General features: G+C 43.5%; 1 protein-coding gene across 2 annotated transcripts in view; it reads right to left on the bottom strand.

The window, feature by feature from the left end:
- Positions 1-21,538, bottom strand: part of FAM168A (family with sequence similarity 168 member A) — a 345,391-nt gene that overhangs the window by 20,426 nt on the left and 303,427 nt on the right. For both annotated transcript variants that reach the window (XM_069203838.1, XM_069203839.1), the window contains one exon: positions 20,891-21,033. In XM_069203838.1, coding sequence (XP_069059939.1) covers positions 20,891-21,033 — 143 coding nt within the window. The remainder of the gene's footprint in view (positions 1-20,890; positions 21,034-21,538) is intronic.

Raw genomic sequence — 21,538 nt, 5'->3', positions numbered from 1 at the left:
ATCGGAACTTTGGTCCCAACCCAGCAGAAAAGCATTTAAATGTATCTCAGCACCTCACACAATAATTCGGAAATCTGCTAGCAGCAGAATTCTATGGTGAAAACAGCAATTAAGAGAAGCACCCAAAAGCATTTGGTTATACTTTTGCATATTTTATGAATTATAGCGTGTGAAACGAAAGCATTCATAACAACACGTATAATATCTTAAATGACAACATTTCTGAGAACACAGTGCATAGTAGAGTTATAGTTAATGTAGTGTTGTGAGTGAGGTGACAAGACTGTACAGAGGTGCACAACTTATAGTAAATGGAAGGTGGTACATAAATTATAAATTTAAATTATAACTGGTAGTGGGTAAGTAATACAGTCAAGTTGCAACTATAACTTTAGAATTTCTAATGTTTGTATAGTTTAAGTTGGATTTGCATAGAAAGAATAAATAACATTTTCCTAACTACAATTTATACTTAACCTTTTTTCGTCCACTGAATTTCAATTTTTAAAATGTATTAATAAAAATGTGTTCTAAATCGTACAGTCGAAGTCGATGAGTGTGGTGTCATTAAGTGAAGTGCCGTACCGTATGCCGGAGTGTCAGACTATAGTGTCACAGAGTGGAGTAGAGTACAGTGGAGAGCTAAATAGTGGAGTATTGTGTGGTAAAGTGGAGGGGTGAGGCATAGGGAGTTGTTGAGTGGAGTACAGTTTCGCCCAGCGGAGTAGAGTGGAGTAGCTTGTAGAGGAGTTGGATACTGTAGAGTGGCATACGGTGGAATAGCGTAGAGCAGAGTTACATAGAGTGGTGTAGTGAGAAATATCACAGCGTTGAGTGGCGCATAGTGGAGAGGCATACAATCGAGTGACATGTCGCAGACTGTTGGAAAGTGTTGTACAGTGCAGTACAGAGAACTGGCGTAGAGTGTTGTAGAGTGAAGTGACGTACAGCACAGTGTCACAGAATGTGGTAGACTGTAGTGTCAGAGTGCTGTAGAATTGACTGTCATAGAATGGAATAGAGCAGAGTGGCATACAGTGGAGTGGTGTACTGTGGAACAGCATAGAGTGGAACAGAGTGGAGTGGCACACAGTGGATTAGCGTACAGTGGAGTGGCGTACACTCGAGTACTGTAGAGTGAAGCAGCATACAGTAGAGTGAGGAGCAGTGTAGTGGTGTAGTGGAATACCATAGGCTGATTGTCGTAGAGTGGAGTGGCGTAGAGTGCAGTGTTGTAGAGTGCAATACCCTGGAGTGGAGTGCTGTAGAGGGGATCAGGGTACAGTTTAGTGGGGTAAACTGTAGTGGCATACAGTGAAATACTGTACTGGGGGAGTGGCATAGAATGCAGTGTTGTAGAGTGGAGTGGCGTACGAAGGAATACCGTGGGGTGGAGTAGTGCAGAGTGGAGTTGCATACTGTGGAGAAATGTAGAGTGCGATAATGTTGAGTTTACTGGTGTACAGTGTATTGACACAGAGTGGAGTGGCGTAAAGTGGAGTGGCATAGAGGGGAGTGGTGTAAAGAGGACTGTTGTAGACTGGAGTGGCATATAGTGGAGTGGCATACAGTGAAGTGGCGCAGAGTGGACTAGCATACACTGGAATACCGAACAGTACATTGGTGTACACTGCAGTGAAGTGGCGTACAGTGGAGTGGCATAAAGTAAACAGCGTAGAGTTTAGTGTCATACGGCGCAGTTAAGTAGAGTGGAATAGTGTACAGTGGAGTAGCATATAGTCAAGTGGTGTAGACTGGAGTGTTACAGAATGGAGGTGTGTAGAGTGTAATAGCCTTTAGTTGAGTGCTGTAGAGTGGAGTGGCACAGAGTGGAGTGATGTATAGTGGACTAGCGTAGAGTCAATGACGTATAGTGGACTAACGTAGAATAGAGTGGGTTACCGTGTAATAGCGCACAGTGTTGTGTCGTAGACAGGAGTAGCCTAGAGTGGAATGGTGTACACTTGAGTGGCGTACAGTAGAATGCCATACAGTGGAGTGGTGTACAGTGGAATCGTGTACGGTGGCGTGGAGTGACAAAGAGGGGTGGTGGAGAGTGAAGTGGCCTATAATGGAGTGCTGTAAACTGCAATAATGTTGAGTTCTATGGCATACAGCGTGCTGATGCAGAGTGGTGCGGCACATATAGTGAAGTAACAGTAGAGTAGCGTGGAGTGTCATACAGGGGAATAGTGTAGACTGTAGTTATGAGGAGTGGGGCAGCAAAGAAGGGAGTGTGTACAGTGTAATAGCATACAGTGGATTGTTGTAGCCTAGAGTGGCGCAGAGTGCAGTGGCATACACTGGAATACCGTACAGTGCAGTGGTGTACACTGAACTGGAGTACAGTGGAGTGGCAGAGAGTAGAATAGCATAGTCTCAGAGTGGGATTGCGTACACTGGAATAGCATGTAGTGCAGTAGAGTGGAGCAGACTGAAGTGCCTTAGAATGGAGTTGTGTAGAGTGTAATAGCCTACAGTGCAGGGTTGTAGAGTGAGGTGGCATAAAGTGGAGTGGCGTTCAATGGATTAGCATATAGTGGAGTGGCATGGTGTACACTTGAGCGGCACACAGTGGAATACCATACAGTGGAGCGGTGTACATTGGAATGGTGTAGGGTAGCGCAGAGTGGAGAGGTATGCACCTGAGTGACATACAGTGGAATACCATACAGTGGAATGGTGTAGAGTGACGTAGATTAGAGATCATACATATATCGATGAAACGGATTAGAAATGTAGCTCATGGTGTTTATAGCAATGAAAAACAGTGAATTATGCTGCCTGGCGTTACTCTAGATTTATGAAGCAACACAGGCTCTCACATAGTAGCCACGTGTTGCTTTCTAACTGTGACCAAAGTATTGTGTTGCCCCTGCAACTCTGTGCATGACGCAATGGCCTGTGTACAACCTGCTATGGCTGCTGCTAAGTTGGGTTTTGGCACAAGCATGCGCGAAGGCTAGGCCTGTGCCCTACCTCCCGCCTCTAAGCGTAGTCAGACACTTATTTCAGTGTCCAGCTTTGGTTGTGTTTTTTTTTTTCCTTTTTACAGTGCCTGGGACTCATGAGTAATACGCAAGCCAGGCACAAAATAGCTGGCAAATCCAGCACTTAAAAGGACACTCTTGAGATTGCGAGTTGGCTATGACTTGCAAGCCACGTGATGAAAACTGCACTTTTTTTTTTAGGATTGCTTCGGATTTTCCAAGTGTCTGTGTACCCATGATCACTGCCTTGTGGGTGTCGATCTTCTGGGTTGGCCACTCAAGGCTGAGGGATTATTATTATTATTTTTTTTAACAGCACAAACTTTCATTCAGAGCTGGCTTGGAGGCTTCGAGATAAACGAAAAGAGATTGTCAGCCCTAACCTAGCCAATCACATTGTCTTACAATTTGGAAATGCACTGTGACGGTGTTTTATCCGTTGCAGCACAAAATATAGTTGGGGTCACAAGGTAGTTGTGGTGTGCAACAGCTTTGCTCAACCCCCTTTCTACATCAGGCCTTAGTTCAGCAAAAACATGATTTGCAGTTTTGAAAGTGCACTAGGACAATGTTTGAACCCTACATATAATCTGAAAACAGAAAAAATAATTGCTATGTTGACATCACCTTGATGGTAATGCTTTGAAAAACATTTGGATCCACAGACAAACTACTTAAATAATTTCAAAATGTTTTGATTAAAGCATCTCCAGTTTTAATAACAGGTCTTTGCAAGAAACACTCCTGGCAGGCTGGGCTCAGGGGGTGGGGAATTGGGCTGGGAGTTGACAACAACTTTTATACAGACTATGTCATAGTGCCCGCAGAAGTCTACTTGAGTAGAGAAAACAAAATATCCTTAACTTAGTGACACCCTTTAGCTGCTAGGACAAGTTCAAGGGAAACGCTATGGGATGTAAGATACATCTGGCAATTTCAGTTCAGGAACATAAGGGTTTGCAAAACATGTTTATTAATGCCATCCGGAAGGCTCAGCAGGCAGCATATCAGAACTGTGATTATGCCAAATAAATCATTTTAAGAACACCAGGTCGCAAACAAAGTAAAATGTTTATGGCAACGTAATACAGAATACGCCAGCTAGTCTAACCACTTAATTCAAGGGCGCTTTTCTAATTCATGCCTTCTTGAGTCATAACAAGGTTCTATGAAACTAGAAATATCTAAATATAGTGGTGCTTCGAATTAAACAAAGATTCAAACTTTCAAAGACAGACTCAATGAGATCCCTTCTAGTTAAGACTAAGATCTAAATTAAGGGCAGAGTTTTGAGTAGATACATATATTTTTAAACCAGTTGTTGGTTTAAAGGTGCAAGTCTTAGGACATCACTTGTGCCATGATACAAGGCCTACATGTCCAGTGATCTGTGCTCCACAACCATAATAGATTTTAAAACCTATACCCTGGTGTACCACAGGGTAATTGTAAGTAAATGCCTCCTTGGCATGGTTACCCCCTGACTTTTTGCCTTATGTTGATGCCAGTTATGATTGAAAGTGTGCTAGGACCCTGCTAACCAGGCCCCAGCATCAGTGTTCTTTCCCTAAACTGTACCTTTGCTTCCACAATTGGCACAGCCCTGGCACACAGATAAGTCCCTTGTAAATGGTACCCCTGGTACCAAGGGCCCTGTTGCCAAGGAAGGTCTCTAACGGCTGCAGCATATCTTATGCCACCCTGGGGACCCCTCACTCAGCACATGCACACTGCCTCACAGCTTGTGTGTGCTGGTGGGGAGAAAACGACTAAGTCGACATGGCACTCCCCTCAGAGTACCATGCCAACCTCACACTGCCTGTGGCATAAGTAAGTCACCCTTCTAGCAGGCCTTACAGCCCGAAGGCAGGGTGCACTATACCACATGTGAGGGCATAAGTGCATGAGCACTATGCCCCCTACAGTGCCTAAGCAAAACCTTACACATTGTAAGTGCAGGGTAGCCATAAAGAATATATGGTCTGGGAGTTTGTCAAATACGAACTCCACAGTTCCATAATGGCTACACTGAAATCTGGTAAGTTTGGTATCAAACTTCTCAGCACAATAAATGCACACTGATGCCAGTGTGGAATTTATTGTAAAATGCACCCAGAGGGCATCTTAGAGATGCCCCCTGAATACCAGTCTGACTCCTAGTGCTAGGCTGACCAGTTTCTGCCAGCCTGCCACAACCATGTTGCTGGCCACATGGGGAGAGTGCCTTTTTCACTCTGTGGCCACAAACAAAGCCTGTACTGGGTGGAGGTGCTTCTCACCTCCCCCTGCAGGAACTGTACCACCTGGTGGTGAGCCTCAAAGGATCATGCCTTTTGTCACAGCACCCCAGGGCATTCCAGCTAGTGGAGATGCCCGCCCCTCCGGCCACTGCCCTCACTTTTGGCAGCAAGGCTGGAGGAGATAATGAGAAAAACAAGGAGGAGTCACCTACCAGTCAGGACAGCCCCTAAGGTGTCCTGAGCTGAGGTGACCCCTGCCTTTAGAAATCCTCCATCTTGAGTTTGGAGGATTCCCCCAATAGGATTAGGAATGTGCCCCTCTCCCCTCAGGGAGGAGGCACAAAGAGGGTGTAGCCACCCTCCAGGACAGTAGCCATTGGCTACCGCATTCCTGACCTAAACACACCCCTAAATTTAGTATTTAGGGGCACCCCAGAACCCAGGAAACCAGATTCCTGCAACCTGAAACAAGAAGAAGGACTGCTGACCTGAAAGCCCTGCAGAGACGACGGAAACAACAACTGCTTTGGCCCCAGCCCTACCGGCCTGTCTCCAGACTCAAAGAAAACTGCACAGCGACACATCCAACAGAGACCAGCGACTTCTGAAGCCTCAGAGGACTGCCATGAAATCCGAAGGACCAAGAAACTCCTGAGAACAGCGGCACTGTTCACCTACCACAAATAAAATTCAACTTTCTAAGAATTCACTCTTCCCGCCGGAAGCGTGAGACCTCACACTCTGCACCCGATGCCCCCGGCTCTTGCTCCAGAGAACCAACACTACAGGGAGGACTCCCAGGCGACTGCGACCTCGTGAGTAACCAGAGACAACCCCCCCTACACCCCGACAGTGACGCATGCAGAGAGAATCCATAGGCTCCCCCTGACCGCGACTGCCTGTAACAAGGAACCAGACGCCTGGACCAAGCACTGCACCCGCAGCCCTCAGGACCAGAAGGAACCGAACTCCAGTGCAGGAGCGACCCTCAGGTGACCCTCTGCTTGAGAAGCCCCCCTGTGCTCTGCCTGCACCGCTAGAGTGACCCCCGGGGTCCCTACATTGATTTCTATTACAAACCCGACACCTACTTTGCACACTGCACCCGGCCCCCCCTGTGGCACTGAGGGGGTGTTTTGTGTGCCTACTTGTGTGCCCCCCAGAGCTCTACAAAGCCCCCCTGGTCTGCCCTCTGAAGGCAGACTGGAACCGGAGCACCCCTGCTCTCCATGGGCGCCTATGTGTTTTGGGCCCTCCTTTGACCTCTGCACCTGCCTTGAACCCCCAACGGTGGGCTGCCTACGCCCAGGAACTTGAACTTGTAAGTGCCTTACATGCCTGAAAAACTAACCAATACTTACCTCTCCCAGGAACTATTGATTTTTGCACTGTGTCCACTTTTAAAATAGCTTATTGACATTTTAACTAAAACTGTTTATGTTACTGCTCTAATTCAAAGTTCCATACTTCCCTGTGTGGAGTACCTTGCATTTTATGTATTTACTTCAAATCTTGAATCTTGTGGTTCTAAAATAAATTAAGAAAATATATTTCTCTATATAAAAACTATTGGCCTGGAGTTAAGTCTTTGAGTGTGTGCTCTCATTTATTGCCTGTGTGTGTACAACAAATGCTTAACACTACCCTCTGATAAGCCAACTGCTCGATCACACTACCACAAAATAGAGCATTAGAATTATCTAATTTTGCCACTATCAACATCTAAAGGAAACCCTTGGACTTTGTGCACAATGTCTCTCACTTTGAGATAGTATATACAGAGCCAACTTCCTACAGTAATTTATTGGTGCCTATACTCCAGTATGTCACAGGTAGACTCGCCGTGGTGTACACCCATATATATAAGAAAAGTATCATTGTGAACCACGTCCAAACAGAGACCTGCAGGTGTAAGCCATTCACTGGCCAGCTGGAGGTGAAAGAGAAGTTAAAGGCTTAATGGGTTAGACCTGAATTTCTGCAATACTCAAACTTAGCTATTAACAATAACCCTTGTCTATGCTTTCAGTAGCTTGGTAGAATAGAAGACATACACCTGCAAGGGGGTGTGGCATGCAGACCAGCTGAGACGTAAGGAACAGGATAAGTATAAAAATATACACATGTATTAACAAGAAACTATAATATTAAGATAGCAAATAGAAATAAAATAGCTTCTAGTGGGATACAGCATACTTAATCATTGAAGAGGGAATTTGTGTCCATTCTCAAAAAGCATTAAATTCAATGGCAAGAAGAAAAATATTCAAGTGTCACTTTTGGCTCCTCTTTTAAGCAAGGTCAGAGCTGAGTCGGGGTTATGTGGCTGTGTAGGTCCAGGTTGGCATGGTGATCCAAGTTACTTTAAGCTTAAGTCTTTCTTGCAAAACAAAGTTTACTTAAGAAGAACAAACTGCAGACTGTAACAAAGTAAATTTTAATCCTCTCAGCCGCAGCCAGGAAGTAACTCACAGAGAAAAAGTCATAAGATCACAATAATGTTTCAGACATGGGGCATCATTGCCATAGGCCACAGATGAAGGATGCAATAACCTCAGATTATTTGGGCTGTCTTGGCCGGCAGGTGATCTTGTTGATGCAGGCTTCTTCAGAGCTATGGGTGCTGTGCAGGAGAATCCTTTGAAGGTGCAACGACATTGGCTTGGGTATACAGGAGACTGTCGTTAACAGAAATCGATATTAAAGAAAGATAAGGTGCTGATTGACACCAGAATCCAGTGCAAGATCCTCAGACCAACACAGTGGTCATGCTCAGTCAGTTATTTTCACATGCTGAGTAGTAGATGCTAGAGAAGTACAACTGTAGGCAATCTTGCTCCTAAAAAGACCTTTTCAGCTGGGCAGAGGCCATGACACTCATCCCATGGCACCAACCAGGCTCTAGAGACCACTACAGACCCACCAGTGACATCATGACTCTTTCATTGTTAATAAGTGAACACACACCATCCCCCTTTATTGTTTTTATGCCCGTTTTATCGACTTCTTAAACTGCGCTCTACACCACTGATCGCAACAAGCTCTGGTTCAAACTGAAATCCTTGGGCGCTTGTTAAAAGCCCTTCAATCGCTACAGATGGACACTTGGGTCTGCGTGAAACTGGGGAAGAATGTTTCTCTTTCAAAGAAAATATTCGCAAATAGGGACTTAAAACATGCTGTTACTAAGTGCCAATTGTGTCTAATCTTTATGTCTCCGACATTGCTAAAGCCTCGGAAAACTCAAAATTATGCTTACCAAAAATCAGGGGGAGACCAATACCAATGCTAATTTATACAGATAACACTGATTTCTGACCATACTAGCATGGGATTGCAACACATCTTGCGAGGGCTTGAATCTCACGGTTACAAATGCCTACCAGTGAATAATGAAAAATGTAAAAACGAAAAGAGGAAATCTAGCTGGACTATAAACAAGGAGTAAATCGAAGTAGCTGATTTTTATAAATATTCGGCTGCATGGTTCAATAACACCATAAGTTTCACCAGGCAGCAAGCAGAATTAAAAGCAAAGGCAAACAGTTTGATGTCTACCCTCCTGAAACTGCTAATAACCTGTCTGGCCCATCCATAAAGCTAGACCTTGATATCATTAGAGCCAAGCATTTGCGTTTGTTACCTTATGGTTGTAATGGGTTTCGTCTTACACTGATTAAAGGGATTAGCACAAAGAAATCTTTTTTAGGCGGCTCTTGGCTCTGCCACCTTCTACTACCCCTGGAACTCAAGCTGATTAAACAGACAATCCAGCCGACAGCACCTGTACCAAGCTTCTGAGAAAGATGTAAAAACTCAGAGCTGGGCTCATTAAGATCTTATTTGTGGTCAGTAAATCTTCTACTTCTGAGTGGAGCTTGAGAATCAAGCCTACACTGGCCCCAAATTAAGAGCCTGATATACAGGTTGGCAGAGGGGTTACTCTGTTACAATGGTGACAGATATACCGTCCACCAAAATATAACTCCCAGAGGATATAATAGGATTTATATTTTAGTTTACTGGATATCCTTCACTGTTGTGACCGAGTCACACCTCCGTCAAACTCTAAATCATGCCCTACATTAATATTGTAAAGTCCAGTCCTTAAATGTAGATTTCCATGTCTGCCTTGCACTAAGCACCGGGACACTTAATCCCTTGTTCAATGGGAGTAATGAAACCCTACTTAACAGAAGCTCTCCCGATTAAAAGGATAATAGCTTTGTCCAGTTTGATAATGAAAGAAAAATGGAAACATAGTCGTCAATCTGAAAACTGCAGGCTCCGCCTTTACAATCTGGAAACCTCGGCCCATGTGATTCGCTGCTGCAAATGTCAGTCAAAAGATCGAGCCATTCATTGTTTAACTCCCAAGCTTTTGTCGCCTGGGAGACCGATCTTGTGCATTAGCGATCAAAGAATGTTTTAATCCCCTAGATAGGCAGTTAGCAAGCGGCTGGTAAAGTTCATCAAAGCTGTTTTAGTCTAAATAAATGCCTCTTATGTAACTGCATCGCACACAGAGAGCCCTTTCCAAAGTAACAGCGGTTAGGAAGAGAATGGGCACCGCAATAGTGGGACTGGCTGATACAGTCTTTAAAATATGTTCCAACGGTCAGGCTTTTCTAGTCAAAAATAACCTTTTTTTTATTTCTTTTAAACGTTCTTACTGTTGCTCAAAGGAATTACATGTTGAGTACAATAAAAGGTACTGCTTACCACCTCACCTTCCTTCCAGAAGGTGGTACCGATGACTGGTGATGATGCTACCGGAGTGGTCTGCTAACCAGTCCCAAGATGTACAAGGAAAGAGCGCCCGCGGGCTAGAACTTACTTAAGTGAGTAAACTGGATTTCATCCAAAAATCTGGTCAACAACCCTCATCCATATTTTTCGTGCGATTTCAAAAGCAAATTATATTTCCAAAATAAATTCACTGAGTATTTCAATCCCTCTAATGATTACAAACATATGTCTTCTCAAAATTCCATTGTTTGACAAATCGCCAATTCCAATGCATTTCAGGTCATGGACGCCCTTCGGCAAGGGAATGCTACAATGTAAGCAAAAAGAAACCTACAGTACAAATGGAACAATAGGGAGGAAAACTAACATTAATGCATGCATTTGATCAAGTGGTGGTTATTGTTAAAAATTGGGTTTCTGGTTGGCTAGGGTAGGCACATCAACCAGGCAGTAAGTCACCACCACTCAGGTCAGGGCGAGGGAGCTACACACCTCTGATAAACCCTGTTCACCCCCTTGGTAACTTGGCATGAGCAGTCAGTCTTATCCCAGAGGCAATGTGTAAAGCATTTGCACACAACACACAACCCAGTGACACAATAAATACACAACCAAGAAAACTCCACAATAAGTTATATAAAAACAAACTGTACTGCATAAATCATTAGACCAAAAACGACATAAATCAGTAATACTCTGCTAAGCAAGCAGTTGGCAGATCATCATCATTGTGAATGCAGAATAAGGAGAAACAGTTCCATATTGCATATGTCAGACACAAATATTACCTGTCCCAATGCCTGCAATGTTAATCCTGAACTGTGTATGTCCCCGCCCCAACATGGCAAGCACGACATATGGCACGAATCAGGTTATGCAACGCAACACAGAAACAGTGAGGGCCACAAATAATGCAGCAGTACACCATCTGGCAGGAGCTCCAAAAACACCTTCCACACAAAGTTTCAGCACGTCTGCGCTTGCTCTACAAGGTATACAGTTGAACCCAGCCCACCATGTCAGGGCCCTGATCTCCTGCGCTCCTCTTAGGAAAAATGCTGTACTTTTACTGTGAAGTAGGGAGTGAACACAACTGCCCGCCTACTAGGGCAGCTATGATAAATGTAGCAGTCCAAAGCAAGGAAACCTCCTTGTCAGGGCTCCGATGGCAACTCCGCTATGAGCCGCCGCCAACTGGGTCCCTCACTTGTGTGCATGTCCCCCCCTTACAGGTACTGCAAAAATAGGGGGGAGGGAGGAAAACCACTGCAGAATAGGCGGGAACAACACTCCAGTGCTCCCCCCCCCACCAGCACTTGGTGTGACCGCGAGCACTCCAGCATGGCTCCTGCTATAATTTGCCCCTCTGCCAGACTCACAGACCACAAAAGGGGGTGCACCAAAGCACCCTGAAGGATCCTGGAGTGGCCAACCCCCCAGGGGCTAAACTAACAGGCCTTGGGAGAACACTGCGGCACCTAGGCAAGGAGGTAGGCAGCAGGCCAGCACAGTAGGGTCCTAGTACTAAAATGGCAATTCATGTGGCAGCCTAACACGCCCCAGAGCAGCACATCAGCAGGGCAGTCTTAATGGCGTTTCCTGGTAGTCCCTTCCAGCAGCATCTGGTTCCAGGTCTATGCAGTGTCTCAACTTGGACAAAGTCAGGGAACAGGCTGGCAAGCAGGGCAACCAGCAGAAAAGCAATCCAGATGAGTACTTTGGGCCACCCAGTAGACATCAGGCAAGCAAAGAAACAAAAGAGCAGTCCAGATAAGTCTTTTGTGAAGTCCAGCAGTGCCTCTGGAAGAGGTTCGGCCCCAGTTCTGAAAGTGCTCTAAAATCAGGGGGCAGAGCCCCTCTATTTATGTTCAAAATGCCTTTGTTTAGGGGGTAACTTGAAAAAAACATTTTCAATGGAAGCACAGCACCCTTTCAACCCAGTCCTGTCTCCAGACATCAGTAGAGGGTAATCAGTCAATTGTGTGAGGGAAGGACACAGCCTATTCACGTGTAAGGTGTGAGCAACCCTCCCTCTCCCCAGCCCAGGAAGACTATCAGTATGCAGATGCCTCTTATGTCACACTCAGCTCCTCCTGTGTGATGGCTGTCTGAAACGTATGCACCAAGTAGAGCTGTTACTCTGCCCCAGATGTGGATTGGAGTCAGACTGCAAAGCACTAGAGTTACAAGCACAGAGAAATGCCCACTTTCTACAGTGGCATTTCTAAAATAGCAATATAAAATTCTCCTACACCAGTAAGCATGATTTCCCACTACCATTCCAGACATATTAAACATGCCTACGCTACTCCTCATAGATCAGAAGATACCACTTAGACATATGTAAGGGCATTTCCAATGCAAACTTATGAAAGGAGCAGTACTCACAGCAGTGATAAATTAAATAGGCTGTTTGTCACTAATAGGACATGTAGCACAGAAAGCCATATGTCCTACCTTTTACATACACAGCACCCTACCCAAAAGGCTATCTAAGGACTACCTGTGGGGTGACTTAGGTGTAGCAAAAAGGTAGTTTAGGCCTTGGAAAGTAGTTCGACTTGCTGAGTCAGTGTGGCAGTGAACTGTGCATGCAGGCCCTGGAGTGGCAGGCCTGAGACAGGGTTGAAAGGCTACTTCTGTGGGTGGTGCAATCTCCGCTGCAGGCCCCCTAGTAGCATTTAAGTTACAGGCCCTCAGTATATGGTATACCACTTTACAAGGGACTTACAGGTAAATTACATAAGCCAAACAGGTGTAAGTCAATTATATCAAGTTTTAGTGGAGAGCACATGCACGTTAGCATTGATTAGCAGTGATAAAGTGACCAGAGTCCTAAAGCCAACAAAAAGAGGGTCAGAAAAATAGGAGAAAGGCAAAAGGTTTGGGATAACCCTACAGAAAGGGCCATTTCCAACAGTTATTCTGCATGCTATTGGGTCTAGTTAAAAAAAAAAACGGTTGTGAATACAATGAAAATGAACAAATTTGTTTTGGAAATGTGGGTTGCAGCCAAGCTGGTTTCCTCTACCTTTCCTGGGTAGCACCTTCAGTAACAACACTCAGAGCATCAAGAAGTTTTATAATAAATCAAAACAAGCATTCTTCTAAAGCATAACAATTTGTCTGCCAAATTCTTCACACTCTTACGAATAGAGTGAGTGGGTTGCCATATAGGTACCAAGAACATGGTAGTCCATTAAGAGCACAAGACTGCCCACATACGGAACTTGGGATCCTAGGCTCATTCTGCTGATCAAACCAGTCTGTGCTAACCCCATCTTATCTTCAAAGACTTCTTAGCACTGAAGAAGACTGCTAAGCAAAACAGCACTCAGCTTGATAATCGGTTCACTTTGCACTTATCTCAATATAAATTACAGAAACCCCTCACACCAAGGGGGCAGGGCTGTCAGACTGAAAAAACGAAAGGCTCCCATAGGTACAATTTAAAGCCATCCATACGCGCTCACACTTACTTAAAACGCCATACAAGATTGTACTGGGGAGAAAATAACCATATAAGTAGTCCTGAAGAAGGTGGGGTTTATGTGTTATTTCCACCAAAATGCATTAACGGAAATTGGAGGCATGATCTACAGTGCACTGGTGCTCCTTAAATGTCATAGATTTAATTTCATGGACACCTAATGACAAAAAAAAGCAGGTGTATTTTTGGAAAGCCTTATTTTGTTGTCTGAAAATATCTCCCTGTTTTCTATATTTGTATATGTGGTTGTTATATGTATATGTTTTTGTGTATGTGGGATTTTAAATTAATATAAAAGGTTCAAGAGTTACATTTTTCTAATTTGCTGTGGTGTTCAGTTGTATGACACTTTGCAGTTACCCAGCAGACACATTACATTAGGAATCCAAGGAGCTAACAGCTGTGTTCCTTAAGTATCCGCTGACACCAACTTGGGACCTTCCTAGGATTAGCCAGAAGTGTGCTGGTTCCTGGTGGGAGAGGAACGTTGTCTGTTCTGTATTTCAGAGTCAGAAAAAAGAACAATCTCACCTAGTTGAAAGACAGGTAGTTTATTTTCAGGTTTACTAGCTGGGTCTTAAGGTTTTCATATCAAAGATATCCTCACTCATGGTGCAGCAGAGGTCGAGTTGTTTTCCCTCTTGAAAGACCAAAGGCAGAGTCTCAACAGTAATTACAAGGGGACGTAAAACCCAGAATGTAATCTCAGCTAGACATGAGAGATCCATATATGTTGGAAAATATGAAATTATATTCTACTTATCCCACTTATCCTCTTTGAAAAACAAAAAAAAAACCTCCAAACTCATTATAGGTTTTAGTTAACTGAAAATATCTGCACCACAGCGTTTGCTACACAACAGACGTTTTTAAGCGCATGTAAAACTGAGCACATCCCTAGGCACCGCCTAGTACTCCAGGATGCCTTCTCTTTGTCTTCACCTTTGATTTCACATGTAGAATACTAAATTAGGGGCCAGAAAAAATACAGAGCATCGGCTGTCGTTGCACGGGGCACTCGTTGAAATCAAAATGTGTGTCAGTAAAAAGGATAAATTCCACCAGTACAGAGAAACATAAATGCATCTCTCATAGCTGGTGTCTGTTACCCTGTTGGGTTTACAAATGAAGTGATAAAATGGAAAAATAGAACTAACATTTCTAAATGGTTGCAGCTGGAAGGCAACTCTTCCATGTTTCACAGTCATGTCGAGTGAGCATAAATACACAAGGGAGTAACACAAACTCTAAAGAGCCCCTAACAAAAAGGATTCTGTTGGTGATTACTTAAAAGCATATACAACGAAATGCTAGCAGACTGAGAGAACTCTGGGTAGTTCCCAAGTTTAGGTGGAGAGCAGCTCTAGTAAGGAGCACCCTGCAACACCAGCGACACTCTAGATTTGCTCACCTCAAATGTCTGTTTATCTAGCAAAGTATTTAAGCATTGGATCAGCACAGTGCTATCCACGCCGAGCTAGATAGTGACAAAGTCTTTTGCCATTTATACAGCAAAGACTAGGGCTGCTCTCCACCTAAACTTGGGAACTACCCAGAGTTCTCTATTCTTTTTTGCATAATTTATGCGTCACTCTAACCCTGAAAGGGATTTGTTTTGACTTATTCTGGGTGCTCCCTTGTGTCTGGACAAAGCTAAACCTCTCTGATGAGCTCTAATGAGAGCGAAACACGTGTCAGGGGTTGCTTTTACTCATTCCCGGTTGGCTTGGACGGTATTATACCAGTCCAAAGCTGTAATACCGTGCCTGGAGTGGTAAATGGCTTTTGTCATTTTACAGCTCGGCAAGGTTGACACTGTGTCAAACCTATGCTTAAAGACTTTGCTGTATAAATGGCAAAAGACTGTCACTATCTAGCTCGGCGAGGATAGCACTGTGCTGATCCAATGCTTAAAAACTTTGCTAGATAAACAGACATTTGAGGTGAGCAAATCTAGAGTGTCGCTGGTGTTGCAGAGCGCTCCTTACTAGAGCTGCTCTCCACCTAAACTTGGGAACTACCCAGAGTTCTCTATTCTTTTTTGCATAATTTATGCGTCACTCTAACCCTGAAAGGGATTTGTTTTGATATATATATAAATTTATGAGAAATGTAAGTGAGAAATATAAGTGAGAAAGGCCTAATGACGCAACGCATCGTTCCGTCAGCTGACTTTGTTCGATAATGCACATGGTGTAGTCGCACAAGACGAATAAGCGTGGCTGGTTGCCACCAGATTGATGTGTAAACAGTGTGGATATATATAGAAATTGAGAAGTTGGAGGCATGAAATATATAATATTCTTTTTTTTACTGAAAAAACATTTGCTTTTTTTCCACTGACTTTCAAGTGTTTAATTTTTTTTTAAACGTAAAGTACAATTGTATTACCATACATAACGGCATCACTATGGCATGCAGGACTGAGGGCCTGCGCTGTGTGGGGTTGGCCACAGGGCCAGGCCTGTATCCAGGCCCTGCATCCAACCCCATGTGGGTAGGCAACACCTGCCGCACACAGCTTTTGGTTGGGCACAGGATTTGGTTGGCCGCAAGGTCTGATGCCAGGTCCTGTGGCCAACGCCCAGCTATGTGATGTTACAGTCTAAAGGGTGCCATTTTAAGTAAAGTGGACCTACTGATTTTGTCAAAGGGTCAGAACACAAACATTTAAAAAGTAAGCCTCTTGGCTTTATGAAGGGATATTCCTATTATATTGTATTGCAAGATATAAGATTGATTATCAAAACGTCCCTTATTGCCATAATTCCAATGTTTATTAAAAGTGATTATGAAATATATATATTTTTTTAAGACTTATTGGGGGGGGGGGGGGAAATCAACATGCCTTTAAGTTTTTCAGCCCACAAAGTGCATCCATAAAAACAACCACAACATGCAAGGCCCTGCGACCAACCCACGCTGCGCAGGGCCATATGCCATGCATAGTGCGGAGTTGGGTGGCTATAGGGGTGGGCTGCGGAGCCTGGCCATACGCCAGGGCCTGCTAGCAACTGCTGTGGTGCACAACCAAAGGGCGTGCGCCGTGGTGGTTGGATTAACGTATAGTAATGAAAATTACTTTACGCTAAAAAAAAACATAGAAATTCACTGAAAAAAACAAATGTTACAAGGACATTATAGTTAGGCTCACATTTCACATGTACAAAGCCAGTGAAATTCAGCAGTTATAGTTACCTCAGCTAACTATAACTTGTGCCCCCTTATGCACTGCTCATTACCTCACATATTACATCAATCATGACATGGTCAGTGACATCATGGATGACATCCAAAATGACATGGATGCCAAATGATGTGCATATTTAGAAGCACGTGTAGTAAACATCTCTTGAAATTTAGCTTGATATACTATTTTTTTTTAATCATATAGGAATCTTTGATAATTCAGTTTCACCTTTGTAACTTCTGTCAATGCTGAGCTCTTACCCGTGTATCAAAATCCTTCTTATGACGCCCCTGGAAACGAGCCCTGAAGAAATCAATGTCAAACTTATTAATATTCGCGTGATTAGAGCCAAGATTCCCAGCAAGTACAGCAAGACATGGTCAAGTCCTGGCAGTAATGATGGACAACCTCAAGCTGTTAAAATCATAAGGCTCAGGATTATTAAACCTTGACAGGTGAAGCTCTTCAATGAGTATAGTGGAAGCCCTGGAGTCTTGTGTACTTAATATCCGAGGATATTCAGAAGTAGATTTGGGACAACACAATCACTCTTAGTAGGCTTTAGGTTCAAAGATGGTCAGTTTCCTATCTTTTAGTAACTTCAATGTAAATACAAGTATTGAGTAGCTTACATGAAATACATATATATTGTATTGGAGGACTTTTGTCATTTTGTGTGAAAGTTTTTTTGCCAGCACATCATTCCTACATTTACTGTATATTGCTTGGAATGTCAAGCAACCAGGGTCTGCATTAAGCATTGTGCCATAGGGGCACAATAGGTGTGTACACCCACTTTGTGAGCCCCTGGGCACTATGGTATTACATAAGGGGTTACAGGCGCTTGTATGGCCCCTTCTGTAATAATGATACAGTGTTGGTGCACAAGTAGTACAGTGCTATCTTGAAAAAGATGGTGTGGCCCCATGCGGATGAGAGAATCACTTTGTCACAGCACCCCATCCTATTACGGTTGCAGGTGGAGAGGCAAAAATGCCTCAGCAGACTTAGAAGGAACCACAAAAAGGTGGAAGGTCCCCTCTTTAAAGTGCAGGCAAAACATGGAGCATCATGTAAGCAGCCGCTCTGTATTTCACTGAATAGGCTTCCCCTGCTTAAAGGTGGGCCGTGGCACAAACAGGGACCGTTCACCCATTTCATAATAAGGCCCAGGGCAATATGTCATAGCTTGTTAAAAGGGATTCTTTTAGATCCTTCATAGGATGACACTCCAGCCCATAGTGGCTACTAGGACTATGACTAACAACAAAATCCAAACAGTTCTTAATGAGATAAATTGAGGATACTTACAATGTAAGCAATCACTTCAGTAATCGCCTAAATCCCAGTGGCACCCAGTTTCACTAATAAAACACCAGTGTTCCATCATTTACTTTTTGCCCAGTGGGTTCCAGCTTTCTACCTTGAGCCTTTTCCAAATAACTGGAGGAGGATCCTATAACTGGTCCTATGATTCTGACACTCACTTACAATCCTGTCCGTTTCACTCGGTCTAACACAGCAGACAGACATTTACAAGCCTCTCAGTTGCAGCTCCCTGCATTGGCCCATGTTGCAATTTCCTACAGCACTAGAACCCTAGCTTGTTTGAGTACAATCTTCGCCCTAAAGCTCATAATGTAAAAACCAAACACCTGCACAGATGCATCCCTATGCATTTCCGACTAGCTGAGAGACACTGATCACCCTAAGGATGCTATGCACACACCTTCCTCCACGTACGTGGTTATTGCTAACTTAAGTTGTCCACGGTCTACCAATATACAAATAGTGCACTGCAGTTACTCCTCAAGAGCTTTAATTACACTCCCTAGAGGCTAAAACTGCATGGAAACTACCCTCACATGTCTAATATAAAGTAATTTGTGGGTTGAAGTAGGGGGTTAGATTAATCATGTGCCCTTGGATCACCTCACTATATGAATATGTATCCAAATAATCCCTGTGGGAGTTTGAAAAAGCAACAGCATAGAGATATCACTTATATGAAACTCAAAACTAGAAGAATAAATGTTAGAATTGGGAAGGAGGGCAGTTTTTCTGCAGACAAAAAGAGTATCAGTTACCCATGAGTGGTCCAACCTCCCAATTAAATGAGGCGAGGGTGCCGATAACTTAGAGCATTACTCTTATGCAATTAACTTACAGAATTCCTAAGGAAATGTTTTCCTCCACCAATTGTTTTAGAGTTGACTTTCCGTGATTTTAAAGAGGCAGGCTTTTTCTTCATGCCTTTGTTAGAACCATCAGTTGCATTTTGACCTTTTCCTACCTCAACAACCATCCTTTTTTCCCTGATCTGAGAGAAAGATGCTCCTGCCTGCTAGGCAGATGAAGCCTACTCAATCCACTCAAACTCTTCTTGTATGCTTCACTGCCAGTGACCCAACCAGACCTAATAATGATATAATTAAACACTCTGGGCACTTTCTGAGTGACAGTGCTAACAAACAGTACTACACTCCTTGTGTACCAAACTGTGGCATGAAACTCAGCATTCCAGAAACACCAGTATATTCTCTGTATAAGGCACCCTGCAGCAGTTCACTAATATCCACATACAAGTAGTATTCACCTACCATGTGCTCTACACATCTATAGGCAATTCAATATACATAAATACAGGTGAAACCTTCCCAGCAACTCTACTAATAAGCAACAACTACACAATTCCTTCAAGGTAACACAGCTATTGTATATCGATAGTTCTTACTCTTTCCATTGGTTTAGGCATCTCTGTATTTCCAACGAGTAGAAGTCTGGGACGGATACACTGTGAATTAGTCCCACCTACTAGTACATCCCAAATAGCAAAGTGTAAAAATTGCAAAAAAAGAGAGTTCTCCCAATAATCTTGGGGCTTGCGGAGCTCAGCCAAACAGTTTAGGAGATACTGTTAATACACTTGGTGCAGCACTGGACTTTTACTGGTGCTTTGTATCAACAGAAGCTGGATTTTATAGGTAGAAGATGCGATCTGGGACTGGAGGGGACATCCACAAATTCCCGGCCCTTAAGGCACTGGAATCAAGGCTCCAAACCTTGGTCTCTAGCGTCTCACAGTCACATCACAAAAAAACAACCCCTTACTCACAACAGGTTTACAGGCAGCAGGTGTGATCTGGGAACAGAGAGACAGTCCACATATTTCTAACCCCTGGGGCATCAGATCCAAGGCACCAAAGCTCACTGGTCTCCAGCATCTTACAATCACATCACAAAAATAAAAACACTCCAACAACAACAGCAAGTTGATGTTTAAGAAAAAGTGCAAGTAGAAGTATGTGATGTCTCGTAGTAGCGATATGATTTTACAGAGGCGTTTTGAGGTGCCTCTGAAATTCTTTTTCAATAGTTCACAAGCTGTTGTCAGTTAACATGAGACCTAAAATGCAAAAGGTGCATATGGTCAGAAAGCAATTGTTTATTAAATATAGCAAGGTCCTAAAACTAAGCAAGCAAATCCTTCAGCCTCGATGTGTTCTCCAACAGGCACGTTGCCACCTTATGAAAGGGGAAGGAAGACGATACTTACTTTATGACAAAGCCATCTGGAAATAAGAAGGTAACTAGCAGGCCCACCATCATCCTGCTAGTCCCTTTCAGGCATCAAGGCAGGAAGGGATTCTTATTACAAGTAGACCACTCCACAGCAGAGGGTCACGTACAAGATGAAGACAAAATTCAAGAAGGAGCTAAGCCCAGGGCAGCTTATTGGGCAGATGTATACCATAAGTGTATACACGCTACAAGAAAGCAAAATATTGTGCTGACGAACTTGGAAACGAGTTCCAAACAAAACACGTACAATGTTGAAACGGGCAGATTCAGTAGAAATAAAAGAAAATTGTTGTTAGATAGAGGATGAGGGTCTAGGGAACAGATGCCAATGGAATGCAACACTCACCAATTTATCCAGTGGGAAGTAGGACTTTTTAGGTCAGCGATATAAGACGACTACTGTCAGCAGGAACATTTAACATTGAAACCAGCAAAAGAGAACTCTGTAATGCTCTGGGTCTGGATAACTTAGGCCCAATCTCTCAACTGTACTTTTCACAGCTAAACGTTCTAATAGGGTCACAAGGTATTTATGTAGACATGATTTATGCAACATTTGAATTAACATAATACACAATCGCTTCTGCTCTTCCAGCTGCAAAACAACATAGAATGCAAGGGTGGAGGCCGGTTTGCTGCATGTACTTACCTGTGCATACAGGTTCTGCTGTGGATAGGCACTTCTTATGGGATACATAGCCGTTTGGTAAGGATTTGGAGATGGTGAGTAGGGTGGGGGTGCATTATTACTCTGGGTAGGCGGGACTTTGTACGGGGTTCCAGCAGTGTACCCTGTAGAGACAAAAAACAGACACTTTGAGCACATCAGCATGCATGCAACAAGATCACAAAAAAATAACTGAGTCATAATAACAGCCACAAAGTATTGACCAAAATTATAGGATTCACAGGCTATTTCAAATGTGGATTTTTGGTTGACTAGACAGATGCAGGTATTTTGTGCATGGTGGTTGTTCTACGCACTCCATGTGCCTAGCTAAGGCCACAGCATGAAGCAAAGACGGAACCCATCCTTTTCAGGAGAAAGCCCCTCACTAATCCACGTTATGCAATTTAAAAAAAGAAACAAAAACAGAGCTTAACAATTTTTAACTTAGATTTAAAAAAGTAATTTTCATTTAATACCCTTCACAATTCAGGAGATAGCAGGGCAGTTCTCAGGCAAGAATATTAGATATCTGAACATCTCCATCAAAGAGAGCTGAGTTAGTCATTTTAAGTTACAGTTTTTATGCTATCCTCTGTTCTTCCGGTAGGATCATATTTTGGATTTTCT

The sequence above is a fragment of the Pleurodeles waltl genome, chromosome 8, assembly GCF_031143425.1.
Source record: "Pleurodeles waltl isolate 20211129_DDA chromosome 8, aPleWal1.hap1.20221129, whole genome shotgun sequence".
Taxonomy (NCBI): Eukaryota; Metazoa; Chordata; class Amphibia; order Caudata; family Salamandridae; genus Pleurodeles; species Pleurodeles waltl.
Note: the sequence above shows the minus strand (reverse complement) of the source record. Positions and strands in the feature narration are given on the sequence as shown.